Below are 16,881 nucleotides of genomic sequence, written 5' to 3'. Positions count from 1 at the left end.
TAAGCAGTTCCCACAAAGGATGATGTCCTGTGCATTCCACTTTTCTGTGCTTTTAGAATACCTGAAACCAAGCTTCTGTTTGAGGAAGTGTTTAGTAAATTTACAAATCAAATTTAATTTGCATGTAGTTAAGCTTATATTTTTCCTAGTTTACAATAATGATATTTGTTTTGTCAATTCTTGTTTCTCTGTAGTTTCATATTGATCTTAGGTGTTTTAAGGTATAGTGTACATATTGTATGTTGTTAGTAAGAGCAGATTTATTTCTGCAGTTGCTTCTTCACATTAGGGGTTGTGAATCTGTATGTGCTGTGTGGATTTGTCCTCAGCTGCTACTTACTAGATATGCAGTTTAGCAACTCTTGTGCTTTCCTGGTAGATAAATATACCTCCTGTAAGTAAGTTCTTTCTTTATACGCGTGGTCATGGTGGTACTGGTGGCTTTTGATTTCTGCTTTGAGGACTGTTATCTGTTCATAGTAAACATAATGCCAACTTTGGGAGTGACGGTTTTATTAAGTTTAAAGAACTGTTTATTTATTAACAGAGCAAAAAGAAAGGGAACATTGAGCCATCATACAGTGCTCAGTGGTGAAGGCACTTGCTGCTAAGCCTGATGACCTGAGTCTATGTGGTGGACGGGAAGACCTGACTCCCAATCCTTTGTTGTCCTTTGACCTCCATGTGCACGCAAAAAAACAAAAACAAAAATAAAATAAAAACAAGACCCCCACACAAATAAAAAATGAAAACACCATCATGCCAGTCAGTTTTCTGACCCTACAACAGTGCTTATAAAAGCTTCCTGGGCCACGTCTTGGAGACTCAGCTCGAGGTGGGTTGGTTGTGTTGCATTTGGTCCTGTGATGAGTCAGGGCCTCCTGGTGCAGTGTGCAGAACATTTCACCCTACGGCAGTGGTGCAAAAGAGAGCAAGGCAGAGGCTGGGGTCCCGTGTTCCTTCATGGGTGACTCCATTGACCTGACACCTCCTGTGAGGCTACACTTCTTAAAGCTTCTATTAGCTTCCATGCACTGTGGGCTGAGGACCAAGTCTTTGACTGTGGCCTTGCAAGATGTTTGTCCCAATGACACAACTGTCTTTATCAAATGCTTTGACATTTTCTAATTTAAATTTTATGTTTTAGAGAATTATGTATGCAGATATTCTAGTATTAGACTTTTTTTTTTGTAATGTGCTTTTGGTGTTGAGGATTGCTGTATCTCTCATGCATCAAATTTATGCAGTGACATGTTATGTCTCTAACTGTGGAGCTCAAAGTTCTGATAAATTACACCAGTTGTGCTGTTCAAATCTTATTTATTTATTTTTCTTATTTAGTCCAGGTATTGTCAGGGATGTTAAAAATCTACTCTGATATGGATTGAGCTACCAGCATCTTATAATTGCTCATATGGCTATTGTCTTACATGCAGAACTAAGAAGATTTGTATCTTATAATGGCAGGTGGTAAAACACCTACTCATTTTGTATCTGACAATGTTGACAGGGTTTCTCTGTGTAGCTTTGGAGCCTGTCCTGGAACTTGCTCTGTAGACCACACTGGCCTTGAACTCAAAGAGATATGCCTGCCTCTGCCTCCTGAGTGCTGGGATTAAGGGTGTTCGCTACTACTGCCTGTCATTTTTTTTTGAAAAATTTTTATGTATAGTGTTTTGCCTGCTTATATGTGTACCATGTGCATGCACTGTCCATGGTCACCAGGATTCCCCTTGGAACTGGAGTTAATGATGGTTTTGAACTATCATGTGCATGCTGGGAATTGAACCCAGGCTCTTTGCAAGACCCACTAAGTGCTTTTAACCACTGAGTCATCACTCCAGACCACCTGGCAATTCTTTTTTTTTTTGGGGGGGGGGAGGTGTTTTGAGACAGGGTCCCTCTACATAGCCCTGGCTGTCCTGGAACTCACTACATAGACCAGGCTGCCCTTAAACTCATAGAGATCTACCTGCCTCTGCCTCCCAAGTGCTGGAATTAATGGCTTGTGCCACCATGCCCCACTTCTGCCTGACAATTCTTTTCTTTTAATATTCTATTAGCATTAGAATTTGAGCCTTACGTTTGTGTCATATTTTTTCCCTTATTGGTTGATTTCCTGTGTTGCGGAGTAACTCTTGATGAGTTCTACTTTTTCACTGAGAGGGTGTCTTGTTCAGGTTTTTGCTCATGTGAATGGCATGGAGGGAGTGTATCTCTGGTCATTGATATCTGTGGTTTCAAGACTCTCGTCTTAGGGCCCCATAAAGGCATTCAGTACTTCTTAATTACTGTAAATAGTTGTGTAGCTTGTGGAAATAACATCCCAGCCTTCATTAATGTAAGGTTATGTTGATTGATCCCAGCTTTCTTTTACTGTAGTTACATGCAGCTTACTGGGATGTCTGTTCTTCCTCTTTTATTATTAGATGTTTTATCATGGAATTTCCAGGTTATCCTGCCAAGCACAGCACTGGGAGTCGTGAGAGTTTAAAAATGCTTGGTAGAGAAAACCTCCATTTTCAAACAAACACACACTGTATATATAAATGTTTATTTTTAGCACGCAGCAGAACTGATTAAGAATGTGGCCTCTCGCTATGATGAATATGTCAATGTGAAGGATTTTTCTGACAAAATCAGCCGTGCCCTTACTGCAGCAAAGAAGGATAATGATTTCATTTATCATGACCGTGTTCCAGACCTTAAAGATCTGGATCCTATCGGCAAAGCCACTCTGGTGAAACCCACCCCAGTCAATGTACCCATCAGCCAGAAGTTCACAGGTAGGTCTGTTCTCTAGATGTACTTTAGTCAGTTTGTATTTTCTCCAGTTTCCACCCCCCACCCTCAGCTTCTTATTTTTTCCCCCTTACCGACCCTGAAAACCACTCATTTTCCATTTTCCGTGAAGAGCCACCATACCTGGAGTCTATTTTAAACCAGTATATTTCTGCTGTGGTATTTGCATTAGATCAATGTTGTTATAGCCTTCCTTTGATAGTGTAGATATGTCATATGCAATATTTGATAGCTTCTAACAGATCTCCTGCATAATATTTAAGTTGCTGGGAAAGAGTGATTATTTAACTTACTTTGACTTAATAAACAGAACGTGTTAACTGTATGCCAGTGACTGCTAAGCACTGACAAATGTATTCAGTTTGTCTCTCACAGCAGCCCATGGTACAGGAACTATTGATGTCTTTGCTACTGATGACGATGCTGAGGCTCAAAGCAAGTCTGTTTCCCAAGGCTACCTAGCTAGGAAGTGATGGACTGTGACCACGCAGTCTGTCTAATCAGCAAGTGAGCGGTGCCACTAAGATCACTCATATATGATGACTTTAAAAACTTATGGTAACAAAGATCTGTCCGTCAGTACAGTGATCTAGAATTCTGCTCACCACTGGCTTTCAATATGATGTAGTTTCTGATCTTATGACATTATAGAGAAAATGAGTGGTCATGTCTGTAGTTGGAGTCTGTTCCATATACCTTATTTAGACCTTCTCTTTTGTTTTAGATTTGTTTGAGAAGATGGTCCCTGTGTCTGTGCAGCAGTCCCTGGCTGTGTTTGGTCAGAGGAAAGCTGACTTGGTTAACAGATCAATCGCACAAATGAGAGAAGCTACTACCTTGGCAAATGGGTAGGTGGATCCTGGCCTTCGGAAGCTGACTTAGAGGCTCTTAAGCTTGCTGTTGACTTGTGTTTTGAGTAATTTATGAATATATTTTAGTCTTCTGAGCTTGGAAATGAATCCCAAGCAGATGTAGATACACCAACACTTGTTCTTTTGGTTATTTTCTTGAGAAGCCTTAGGTGAACTAGAGTGGGAAGGAATGGAATTACAGAAAACAGGTGAGGCTGTTTGACTACTCTTTAGTATTTCAAGAGACTTATTTGAGGCAAGATGAGTAGAGAAGAGCCCTTTGAGATGCATGATTCCGGTCTGATGAGATGGCTCAGCAGGTAAAAGTACGTGCTGCCAAGGCTTCTGACCCCAGTTCTGTTTCTGGGACCCACATGGTGGAGGGAAACTCCTGCAAGAGTTCCTCTGACCTCCACATGTGCACTGCGGCATGTGAGTGCCCACACATACTCAACAAAAATAAATACATGTAATAGGAAGACTCTTTAAACCACTAGGTACTGTAAACCAATTTTTATATTAGATTAAGAAAATATTCAATGAGTTAAAAATTAGGTTTAATTTATACATAATGAAATGTACTCATTTAAAGTATAGTTCATTCAGATTGGTAAATGCATACATATACCCATGTAACTACTACAAAGAGAATATAACCTAAATCAGTCCTCATGCCTCTTCCCCTTCAGTCCCTCTGTCATTAGTTCCTGGCTACTCTCATGTGTTCTGTGTCACTATAGGTCAAGTTCACTCTGTGCAGTTTGCCATAAATGTAAGCACTGTAGTACGAACATTGTGTACATCATAGTTTGCCACATTATGCACCATACAGGCTACTAACAGTGCACGTTGCATACACCGTGTGCATTGGTCATTCTGCTCATTGCTGTGATACAGTATCTGCAAGAAACATATTGGGAAGAAAAACCTTGTTTTGCCTCATGATTTGAGAGGTTCATGATAGGGAAGGCTTTTGGGTAAGAGCAGCTGGTTGTGGTAACAGGTCATGTTGCATCAGCAGGAAGTAGAGCTGGACTATCTCTATAGCTTGCCCTCCACTGATCCACTTCCTCCATCATCTGAGGTTCCACAACCTCCAAAACAGAGCTACCAGCTTGGGACCAAATGTTGAAGACCATGGACCCATGGAGGACATATCCCATTCAACCCATAATACTCTGAGTATTTTATCATTATGACAAAATACTGGGGGAACTACTTGAGGGAGTGTCTTAGTTTCTTTTCTGTTATTATAAAGTACTTTGACCAAAAAAAAAAAAAAAAAAAAAAAAAAAAAAGCAATGTAAAGGGTTTATTTTGGCTTAGAATTATAGAGGGATGTGTAAGGGTATGGCGGGTACCTGGGATGAAAACCAGGCCCTTTTATGTGTTAGGCCCATTTTCTACCACTGTGTTATACTCTTAGTCATTTATTGCCTTTTCAAAATTTAAGTTTTCCTGGGACCAGTGAGATAGCTAAAGGCATTTACCTTTAAGTCTGGTGACTTGAGTTTGATCCCCAAAACCCATGTGGTAGAAGGCAAGACTCTTACAGGTTGTCCTCTGACCTCCACGTGCATGTCTCTCTTTCAATAAATGAGTTTAATAAGAAAATGCAAATTAGATTTTTCTTTTTTTTTGTTTTTTTGAGACAAGATTTCTTTGGGTAGCTCTGGCTATTCTGAAACTCACTTTTTGTAGATCAGGCTGGCCTCAAACTCAGAGAGAGCTGCCTGCCTCTGCCTCCTGAATGCTGGAATTAAAGGCATGCGCTACCACTGCCTGGCAAGTTTTTCTTCTTAATCATCTTTTAAAAAAAATCTATTTAGGGTTGGGGATTTAGCTCAGTGGTAGAGTGTTTGCCTAGCAAACACAAGGCCCTGGGTTCAGTCCTCAGCTCTGAAAAAAAAAATATTTAACGTATTATGTTTATGTGCCTGCATGTATGTATGTGTACCATGTGAGTGCAGTGCCAGTGGAGGACAGAAGAGGGCGTCAGATCCCCTGGAACTGCCTTTATGGATAATTGTGAGCTGCCATGTGAATGTAAAGGCAGCTGGGTCCTCTACAAGTCCAACAAATATTCTTCACAGCTGAGCTATCTCCTAATCATCCTTGTCTTTAAAGAATTCTTCATGTATTTTGGATGCAAGTCCTTTGTCAGATATTTGTGATTACATATTTTGGCTTTTCATGCTTTCAATTTAAGTGATTACATGAATTTTGCCTCTTTTTTTTGTTGTTGAAACATTTGTATTAGTTCCCTCCCTCCTATCTATCTACCTACCCACCCACCTACCTACCTACTATCTATGTATCTATGTATCTATGTGTTATCTGCATAGGGTGGGACAAGCTAACAGGATGTCTAGCAACATCTTATGTATCTATGTATCTATCTATGTATCTATCTATGTATTTATCTATGTATCTATCTGTGTATCTATGTATCTATCTATGTATCTATCTATGTATCTATGTATCTATGTATCTATCTATCTATCTATCTATCTATCTATCTATCTATCTATCTATCTATCTATCTAATCTATCACCTGGTGTATCCCCGTCTGGCCTCAGATTTCATCTGTAGCTGAGGATAATCTTGATGTCCTGATCCTCTTGCCTCTATTTCTCATGTTCTTTGATTTATTTGCTTTTTTTTTTCATCATGAATAGTAAATAGGTGTGAATTTCTTTGCCTTTTCATGTAAATGAAAAGTGACTAGAGAGCTGTTATTGTACCACAAAAATGCAGAATGTGGGAGAGTCTGTAATTGATCTTCTGTGTTCTTTGATCTTTTGCATAGATACAAAATTATAATAGGGCATGCACTACTATGCTCAGCAGATTTCTTGCTTTTTGTCTTTTAATTCTGAACTCTGACCTTAAACATCTCAGTTCTTTTTAATTTTTACAATTTTTTGAAAATTCTATAGTGGTATACAATGAATCTTTGTAGTGTCCATTCCCCACCCCCTTCCTTTAGCTCCCCCCACCTAGTCAACATATTCCTCTTTTCCTCCCAACATCTATTCTTTAATTATTTTAATTGTATTAATCATTGATTTCCCCCTCCTTATTTTTAATAGGAGTCATCCTTGTGGAGTGCTAATTCCATTGTTGATTTGGGCGGCTATAAGTGACTGCTATTTTAAAGGCAGTGTAGATTTACACATGACACAATGTCTTTTATTTTGCAGGGTATTGGCTTCCCTCAACCTTCCAGCAGCAATTGAAGATGTATCTGGAGACACTGTACCTCAGTCTATACTTACCAAGTCAACATCTGTGATTGAGCAGGGTGGCATCCAGACTGTTGACCAGCTGATAAAAGAACTCCCTGAGTTACTACAAAGAAATAGAGAAATCTTAGAGGAGGTATGTTTGAAAAGATTGACTTTTCAAGAATAAACTGTCATCTTGATGTCTCTTGGATTTCAAGGGGTAGTACTTCATGTCTGGTCGAGGTCTCTGTGCCTTACTTGCCTTTAGCCTCAGGAAGAATTCTGTTGAATGAGAATGAGTCTTTTTTCTTTTTTGGTTTTTCAAGACAGAATTTCTCTGTGTAGTCCTGGTTGTCCTGGAACTCACTCTGTAGACCAGGCTGGACTCAAACTTACAGAGCTCTGTCTACCTCTGCCTCCTGAGTGTTGGAATTAAAGGTGTGTGCCACCACTGCATGGCTAAGAATGAGTCATTCCTTGGGAGAAAATAAATGCATATTAGCTAAATTCTTATGACCATTGACTGTTGCATACTAGTAAACTGTGGGAATCAAGCTGTTCACTTATAACACTTAATAATTAATAATTTCTTTTGTGTATAGACATCAGGTTCTGTATTAGATATCAGATTTTTGTTTTTGTTCTTATTGTTTTTGAGACATTGATCTTGTATATTCCAGGTTGACCTTGAACTCCCTATGTATAGCTAAGGATGACCTTGAACTTCTGACCCTCCTGCCTCTACCTCCCAAGTTCTGTGATTACAAGTGTGCACCATCACACCCAGTTTTTGCAATGCTAGGCATGCACTTTACCAACTATGCTGTAGCCCCAGGTTTCTTAGTGAACACAGAATCACACTAAGGGAGTTAGATGTTTTATAAATACTTATCTATGTATGTCTCCTTTTGTGGTACTAATTGCAACATTATTTTCCTCAGTCGCAGATAGGTTCAGACATGGGTCCAGCCTAGTGTTCTTACTAGGGCTTTAATCCATAATATTTTGGTTTTCCAGTTGGCTTTTGGGGATTTTTTGTTTACCTTATTTCTTTGAAGAATAGGCAGAGATCTTAAATGCTTACTTATGAATCTTGTGGGTCAGACTATTTAGCTCCCTTTACCGTTTCAAAGGTAAGTGAAGTTGAAGTAGTGACATGCTAAGCCTCTATGGTCTGTAGGGCATGCTTACTATTATGTTATAATTTGGCTGTAATATCACACTTACTATAGCTTGGTAGTGACAGGAATGGTTATTTTCTTCACCTAGCTTTTCCTGAGTTAAGATCTTAGGGGCTGTGGTACATTTCTTAAACTAAGAAATGAGAACATTGAAGTAGTGTCACTCAGGTCACACACACACACACACACACACACACACACACACACACACGCACACAACTCACACTGTGTCCTTGTGTTCCATGACCTGAACATGCTATTACATTGTGTTTAATGTTGAATGAGTTTTGATTGTGAATTCATGTTCCCTGTAGCTTTACTTCTAGGGATTCTTTGAGTTCTGGGTTTAAACTGAATTCTTCTAGGTAGGATTTGTCCTTTCTGAGCTGCTAGAAAGGCATTAAACTCCTGGCAACTTTTACACTTAGTAGTTTTTTTTGTTTGTTTGTTTGTTTTTTAAATGTGATTGTTACTTTATTTCTTGTTTGAGATGGTCTCCTATAATTTTGGCTGGCCTGGGAGTAGTTGAAGATGATCTTGAACCTGATACCCCCAACTCCTCTCAAGTGCTAGTACAGGTGTGCATCACCACTTCCAGTTTATGAGCTTGAACATAGGCCTTTGTGCAAGCCAGGCAAGCATTTTCCAACTGAGTATTTCTTTGTTTTGTTTTGTTTTTCATGCCAGGGTTTCTCTGTGCAACTTTGGTTGTTTTGGAACTTGCTCTGTAGATCAGGATGTCCTTGAACTCAGAGATCCTTCTGTCTCTATTTCTTGAGTGCTGGGATTTAAAGGCGTGTTCCATTACCACCTGTCAGCTTTTTTTTTAAAGAATTTAAAAAATTTATTCTTTGACTGTTTCATACATGTATACAATGTATCTTGATGCTGTCAAATCCCAACCCAGTCCCCTTTCAACCTCTCAGACCACTTCCATACTTCACCCTCCTATCTGGCTCTTGCTCCCCCACTCCTCCATCCAATGAGTCCAGTTAGTGCTGCTAGCAGGCACATGAATGTTAGGTCATCCACCTAGACAAACTACCAGAGGCCACGCCTCAGATGGAAAAATACTGCTCCCTTCCCCAGCAGCTACCAGTTGTGAGTAGATTCTCACCTCATGAGCTCCTTCCTGTCTTAGTCACTGGTCTGTGGCTGTGAAGAGACATCACGACTAAGGCAGCTCTTATGAAAGAAAGCATTTAGTTAGGGGCTTGCTTGAAGTTTCTGAGGGTTAGTCCATTCTCATCATGACAGGGAGCATGATGGCATGCATAGCACTAGAGCAGTAGTTGAGAGCTACATCCTGATCCATAGAGAGCAGACAGAGGCCTCAAACCTCAAAGCCCACCCCCAGTGACACATTTCCTCCACCAAGGCCACACCTCCTAATCCTTCTCAAATAGTGCCACTTCCTGATGACTGTAATATTCAAATATATAAGCCTTTGGGAACCATTTTTGTTCAAACCACCACAACCCTCCCCAACCATGCTAGAATGTTGACTTTGAACTTCTAATCCTCCTGTTTCCATGTTCTGAGTGCTGGAATTACAGGTGTGTGCCAGTGTACCTGGTTTTTATATGGTGCTGAAGACTGGACTAAGCAAGCACTGTACCCACGGAGCACCGTGTGTGTGTGTGTGTGTGTGTGTGTGTGTGTGTGTGTGTGTGTATGTGTGTGTGAGAGAGAGGCAGAGGCAGAGACAGAGACAGACTGACTGACTCTGGTAATAAAATCCAGCACCTTTTACCTGTTAGGCAAGTACTCTTCTACTGAGCTACCTCTCCAGATTAATATTCTGTCATGTTATTACTCAAGATTTCTGCAACAAAATGTATCACTTTTTGTACTAATAATGTCAACACTTGGAAGGCAGGAGGATCACAAATCTGAGGCCAGTCTGGGTTATATATTGAGACCATTTCAAACAAAACAAAATTCACACAGCAATCAATTAGTGGTATTGAAATATTTCCACCTCATTGGTTGTCTCTATTGAGTATGGTCAAAACAGATCAAAAACAGGCATGGTGGCTTACACCTATAATTCCAACACTCAGTAAATGAAGGCAGGATTGTAGTAGGTTTAAGGCCAGCCTTTTCTCTACACAGCAAGTATTAGGGTGGCCAGGGCTTTGTAACAGGACACTGTCTCAGAAAACCAAACCAAACAACCAACCCTCTGAGACCCCATAAACAACAATACAATGTTTGAGGGTTTTTGATTTGTTTTGTGTTGTTTTTTTAATGCTAGTGATGATATCTCAAGGCTTTTTGCTTCCCCTTTTTTAAGTCTCTAAGATTGCTGGATGAAGAAGAAGCAACTGATAATGACTTAAGAGGAAAATTCAAGGAGCGCTGGCAAAGGACTGCATCCAGTGACCTCTACAAGCCTCTCCGAGCAGGTAACGGTGGCCCACATGACCTGCGTGCAAGGGGATTCTCACTTTTCCATGTGTGCTTTAAATTAGACTCAGTTGTAAATTCATTTTTACTGGACTTTGTATGACTAGTGAAAACACAGGTATTTCCCCCGGATTAACAAAGACAAAACAGTAATGAAGCTCATCTAGGTTCCCTGTGAAGTGGGAGAACTCCTGGTTTTTTGAGCCTCAAGCTTTTCCAAGCCCCACGTGTATTTTAAAAACACGCATGAAGTGATATGTATGGTCTTGTCATTCCTTTTTGACTTAGTAGTGAATCCTAGGTAGGTAAGAAAATGAACCTTAACAGCCACTTTGAAATAAATTATGCTCTTTAAGAATTCAATTATTAACATTTGTGTTTACAATAAATAGTATCTTCATTTTAGCTAGAAGCTTTATCTTTGTTAGATTTTTCAAATGGATCTACTTTTCTTTGAAGTGAGATTATTCTGAGAGAGACGTACTTTTTCATGAGTTGTACCCTGTTTTGATGTGAATGATTTCTTTCTGTATTCATGAGTTGTAGAAAGAAACTAGACAAATACCAGTTTTTTTTTTCACTTGGCAAATGTTAACCAAGTGACAACAAATTACTGTGCCCCAGTTCCATAAGTAATTTTCTCTTTTTTCCGAAACCAAAATTGCCCAGATCTGTAGGAGGTGAGGTCTACTGTCTAGGGAACTAGGGCCTAGAGAGGGGGAGTCGGGGGTCAAGCTGAGGGCCAGGGCTTTAAAATACAGTCAGCTGAGTTCTGCAAACTCTTTTCCCCAGAGGGATCCAAATTCAGAGCGGTTTTAGATAAAGCTGTGCAAGCAGATGGAAATGTGAAAGAGCGTTACCAGTCCCATCGCGACACCATCGCACTTCTGTGTAAGCCGGAACCTGAGCTGAATGCCGCCATCCCCTCTGCTAATCCAGCAAAGACCATGCAGGGCAGTGAGGTGAGAAGGTAGAACTTGCTCTGGGTGGTCCTGTGTGTTTGGAATTCTGTTCAAGCTGCTGTGTATAATGACCTGCCAGTGTCTTCTTGTTACCTTTTAAACAGTGAAGAATGAGGCTTGAGGTGTAACTTCATGGTGGAACACTTGCTTAGCCTGCACCAGGCTTTGGGTTTGATTCCAAGATCCACACAATCGTGCGTGCTCACATACAGACACATATACACATGTAGAAGTAAATAGGGTTGTTGTGCCTAAACTAGTACTATATACATTGTATGGTGTTGAATTATTGATGAACATCCTGCTGTTTTCATTTGTTGAGTTCCTTTTGTGAGCTGAGTACTAAGTTCTAGGTACTTCATATGATAACAGTATTTAACTTAGTTTTTATTAAAGAGGGAGGCTTGGAAAGAATAGAAACTTCCCGTGGAGTGCAAAAGATGGGTAGCCTTCTAACTATTTCTTTGTTTCTTGTGATTTTCTTCTGCTTTTCAGCATATTCTAATTGGGGCTGGTTTGAAGGGAAAATTGGCCGAGGTATGCATATTAGTAAATGGACAGCATCACAATGATATTTCTTTTTTTTTTTAAAGATTAATTAATTTTTTTATTTTATATGCATTGGTGTTTTGCCTGCATGTATATCTGTGAAGGTGCTAGATCCTCTGGAATTGGAGCTGCCATGTGGGTGCTGGGAATTGAACCTGGTTCTTCTGGAATATCAGCCAGTGCTCTTAACCACTGAGTCATCTCTCTAGCCCCCATGATGATATTTCTAATGATGGCAGGAAAGAGAAAACCCACAGAGCCTCTGGTTAGGGAAGTGCTAAAGGGGAGAGAAAGTGCAGGCGTATCCAGTGGTGGCCACTGTAAGGTGGAGTGGTGTAATGGTGTAGGATAGATGCTTCCTGGTGCGTAGGAAATAAGCCTGGGCAAGAAACAGACACTGTATTGAAAAAGACGCATTTCCTGGGATAGTAAATTTCTAAAGTGGTTGATACTGTTCTTTATTTCTTTGTATAGAATAATTTTATATATTCTAGCAAGACTCACTGTGAGATATTATGTTAAGTACTTTGAAAAATTAGCAAATGAATCATAGATAGCCCTTATTTATCTCAATTTATGGTCCAGTGTGGACACTAGTCATGTACAGAGATGACAATGATAGATTAGACGTTTATAAACTCAGTAGTAAAAGCGTAAGGAATTGTTGAGATTTAGACGGGGTTCTTACATTTCAGTAGTGTGGGGCACCTGGTTTGAGAGTCTGCTTGGGAAGTCGGTACACTGTGAGAACACACGACAAGTCCATCCAGGGCTGAGTTAGCCTGAGTGTCTTTAGAAGTGGAGGGCATGGAGAGCAGAACAGCTGCTGGGCAGCACTCCCACAGCAGAGAGGGAGGGCTGCAGAGCTGAATGTCTAAGGGATGCAGATCTGCAGGACTGACTGACCAGCAATGTCAGCTGCGTGCCTGGATGCGGTCAGAACATAAGTGTTGGAAGAGCAAGGGATCTAAACAGGAGTATAGCCCCAGGGAACAACAACAAATCCCATACCCCTGCCCTGTAGTGCTGAGGGTTAAACCTAGGGCCTGCTGCATATTATACAGCATTCTACCATTGAGCTGTATCCCCGGATTACCTCCCTATCCATCCAGATCCTGTCTGTCTTCAGAAAACAAACAGGCATCTAAGGAATAATACTAAAATAAAACAGGAACAAATTGGAATAGGACAAAACAAACAAACAAATGAAAAAGAGCCAAAAAAAAAAAAAAAAAAAAAAAAAAGAACAAGAAACAAAATATTTAAGACATAGTCTCATATAGCCTGGCTGGCCAGGATCTCACTGTATAGACCAGGTTGACCTTGAACTCACGGAGGTCCACTCTGCCTAGGCAAGCACCACCATGTCAGGCTTTCAAATGGCTGTTTTTAATCACAAACGCCCTGGGTAAAGTATCATCAACTTTGATGACAACAGTTTGAAACAGCTTTGATAACACATGAAGATTGTAACAGAAGCTCATGGTACATAAACATAGTGCTGAACATTTTCTGGCCACCTCTGTCAGGAAATCCAGCTTCAATATAGTAATTTAGTGTTGATTATAAAAGACTTTATCCCCATGTGTGATGGCATTAAAGATTAACAAGAAGTGTCTGTTAATACAGATTAATAAAATGGTAACAAATAAAGGCTTAACTAATTCAGATTTTGCTTTAATTCTTATTTTGCTTAGCAAAAACCATTTTATTTATTTTTTTTTTATTTTGCAAAAAAATTTTTTTGCTTTTCCATTGAAAGGGAAACCAAAAGACAACAGCCGTATAACTTTATCAACAAGGAACCAATGAGGTGTCTTAGTTAGAGTTTCTATTGCTGTAATGAAACACCATGACCAGAAAGCAAGTTGGGGAGGAAAGGTTTTATTTGGCTTACACTTCCACATTGCTGCTCATCACTGAAGGAAGTCCGGACAGGAACTCAAACAAGGCAGGATCCTGGAGGCACCCCATTGCAGGTGCTGCAAACTGAACTCAAGTACTGTGGGAAAGTGACAAGTGCTCTCAATTTCTAAGTCATCTCTCTAGTTCTTTCTTTAGATCTTTAATTAGAGAACGTTTATCTACAAGTACTGAGAAGGCTTATCACCGTGTACCAGAGGTGTGTTGTGGGGATCCAAACTCAGGTCCTAATGCTTACCATGAGCCATCTCCCCAGCCCTCCCAGTGTATAATATTTTTCCAGTATTTTAAACTTACATGCCCTACTGCACCTGCCCTAGTAAAAAATATGACACATAATTAAAGAGGCACCTTAAATTCACTAAATAAATGAGAGTTTAATTCCTAATCTGGTTCACATTTTTTTTTTTAAATCTGTCTGAATGCTTAGATTTCTAAGCCTCTATGTAGTTCAAAGTGTACCCAAGGTTTGCAGTTGTACTATAAAAACTCAGGTGCTAGGTAGCAGTGCATGTGTAGTGGGCTCTGTCTATGCAGAGAATCTTGTTGAACACTTCATATGGATCACCTTGATCTTTACAAAGGTCCTGAAATAGGCACTGTTCTCTATTGGTGAAATTATTAAGGCAATTCCACGTAGTTAAAAGGGTGGTTTATTTTGTCGGGTAACTCACAAGTGAAGGGATAGGCTACAGGGTCTGGGAAAGGTGTAGCGTAGTCCGGTGGTGTTCTCTGGAGAACTCTGCTCGGTCTACCTCCAGCATCCGGGGTCTAGGAACCAAGAGAGCCGGCGCATCCGGATCTCAGGTCTTCAGGGTCCTCTCTCGGCCCCGCCTTGTAGGCATGACAGTTACCTAAGCCTCAGTGGGGGTTGGAACTTGCAGATCAAAGCTGGAATGGCTACCCACTACAATTCTCATTTTGAAAGTGAGAAGATACAGCTTTCCAGAAACTTACCTGTGCTGGTTATATAGTAACTAAGTCTGTCATGCTGATTACTGGTTGAAATACCATTTTCTTTCCTTCTTTGAAACAGTGGTTCTGGGCATTGAATCCAGGGTCTCATGCATTTTGGGCAAGCTGACAACCATGAACTGTATTCCCAGCCTGAAATTCAATCTTCTCTCCCTCCCTCCCTCCCTTCCTCCCTCCCTCCCTTCCTCCCTCCCTCCCTCCCTCCCTCCCTCCTTTTCTCTTTTGATACAGGTTCTCTCTATGTAGCCTTGAATTTGTTATGAAGTCCAGGCTGGTCTTACTTAAAACTCAATTATCTGCTTGCCTCTGCCTTCCAATGTTGGGATTAAGGCATGCAACATCAAACCTAGTTTGAAATATTTTCTTTCTTGTAATTGTTTCACTTTGATAGGTCCATTTGTTTCCAGTACTAAAGTTTTGAATTTTGAATATATAAAAAATGTTTAGTTCCCAAGAGGTAGTACAGAGGGGTTGTGCTCCTCAGCCTTGAACTTTGTTCCTAGGGACACCCTCCCACTGACCGACCATGTGTGTGTTTGTTGTTCAGGTTGTAAATGACTTAAAATCCTTATTGTCAAATCTTGATGAACTAAAGAAGGAAAGAGAGGGTCTTGAGAATGACCTGAAGTCAGTGAATTTTGACATGACAAGCAAGTTTTTGACAGCCCTGGCCCAGGATGGCGTGATAAATGAAGAGGCTCTTTCTGTCACTGAGTTGGATCGGATCTATGGCGGTCTAACAACTAAAGTCCAAGAGTCTCTCAAGAAGCAGGAGGGACTTTTAAAAAACATACAGGTACATTTATATGTTTAATAGGAGGTTTGTGCCAGACCTATGGCCATTGGAGAATGGGAAAACGAAGAATTCACAGAGGAGAACGTGGTATATCTGCATAGTTGGCAAAAATAAAGGGTCTTTCCAGCCAGGTTGGAATGGAACTCACTGTCACTATGTGACACAGGTGGATCTCAAACTTCACATCCTTGTGTGTTGCCTTCGAGAGTGCTGGGGTATTGGGGGATTTATTAAGGCAACTCCACGTAGTTAAAAGGGAGGTTTAATTTGGGGTAACTTACAGCAAGTAAAGGGATTGGTTACAGGATCTGGGAGAGGTGAGGTACAGTCCAGAGGTGTTCTCTGGAGAACTCAGCCCAGTCTATCATCCAGCATCCAGGATCACCAGGAACCAAGAGAGCTGGCACATCCGGATCTCGGGTCTTAAGGGCTCCCATTTCAGCCCTGCTCAGAGGCAGGTCATAGGTAGGCGTGACAGGGGGTAGTATTAGAGGGTAGTACTTCCAGGTTAAAGCTGGAACAGCTACCCACTACACTGGGGTTAAGATTTAGAGTAGTGCACTCTTAATGGCTGACAATGTCCATTGGTCACATTCACCTTGTATGTGTGAGGTCCCAGGTTCAATCCCAGTGCTAGAAGCAAAGCTGCTTCTCTGGCTAGGGTGCTCTGTGCTGCTTAGAAGGCCTTCAGACACATGTTTTCCAAATCATTTCTAGGAAGAATCAGAGTTAGTGGGAATCATTAATGCCTGCAGAATGATCTGGCTAATACATAATAGACTTTAGCTATGTATAAAACTTGAGACATTGCTGTTATATCAGTGAATATGCAGAATTCTATAGCAGTAAAAGTATTCTAAAATAATCATTTCTCATCTGTGTGCTTTTTATGTTATAGAATGATAGAAATTAGTACCCATTGTTGATTATATTTTGCTATCATTGAATTTGTGACATTTTTACTTAAGAAAAAAGTAAAAAACAGTGTGACACAAACAAATTCCAGGTATTCCTTGTAATTTTACATATCAGCAATCATAATTTCCTAATTGGAGAAGAGAACAATACATTTTTTGTTGTTTTATTTTTGTTCTTTGAGACGGTCTCACTTATGTAGCCCTGACAGGCTTGGTGTTTTTGGAGATCTACTTGTCTCTGCCTCCCCAATGTTGGGATTAAAGGTGTGTACCACTACACCTGGCCCC

At 40.4% G+C, this 16,881-nt stretch overlaps 1 protein-coding gene across 1 annotated transcript in view; it reads left to right on the top strand.

Annotated features, from left to right (window-relative positions):
• Pdcd6ip (programmed cell death 6 interacting protein) overlaps positions 1-16,881 on the top strand; it is a 60,202-nt gene that overhangs the window by 33,893 nt on the left and 9,428 nt on the right. The window contains exons 8-13 of the mRNA XM_059268802.1: positions 2,564-2,786; positions 3,527-3,650; positions 6,858-7,035; positions 10,359-10,470; positions 11,264-11,433; positions 15,428-15,676. Coding sequence (XP_059124785.1) covers positions 2,564-2,786; positions 3,527-3,650; positions 6,858-7,035; positions 10,359-10,470; positions 11,264-11,433; positions 15,428-15,676 — 1,056 coding nt within the window. The remainder of the gene's footprint in view (positions 1-2,563; positions 2,787-3,526; positions 3,651-6,857; positions 7,036-10,358; positions 10,471-11,263; positions 11,434-15,427; positions 15,677-16,881) is intronic.

Source organism: Peromyscus eremicus, chromosome 7 (genome assembly GCF_949786415.1).
Source record: "Peromyscus eremicus chromosome 7, PerEre_H2_v1, whole genome shotgun sequence".
In the NCBI taxonomy this organism is placed as follows: Eukaryota; Metazoa; Chordata; class Mammalia; order Rodentia; family Cricetidae; genus Peromyscus; species Peromyscus eremicus.
Note: the sequence above shows the minus strand (reverse complement) of the source record. Positions and strands in the feature narration are given on the sequence as shown.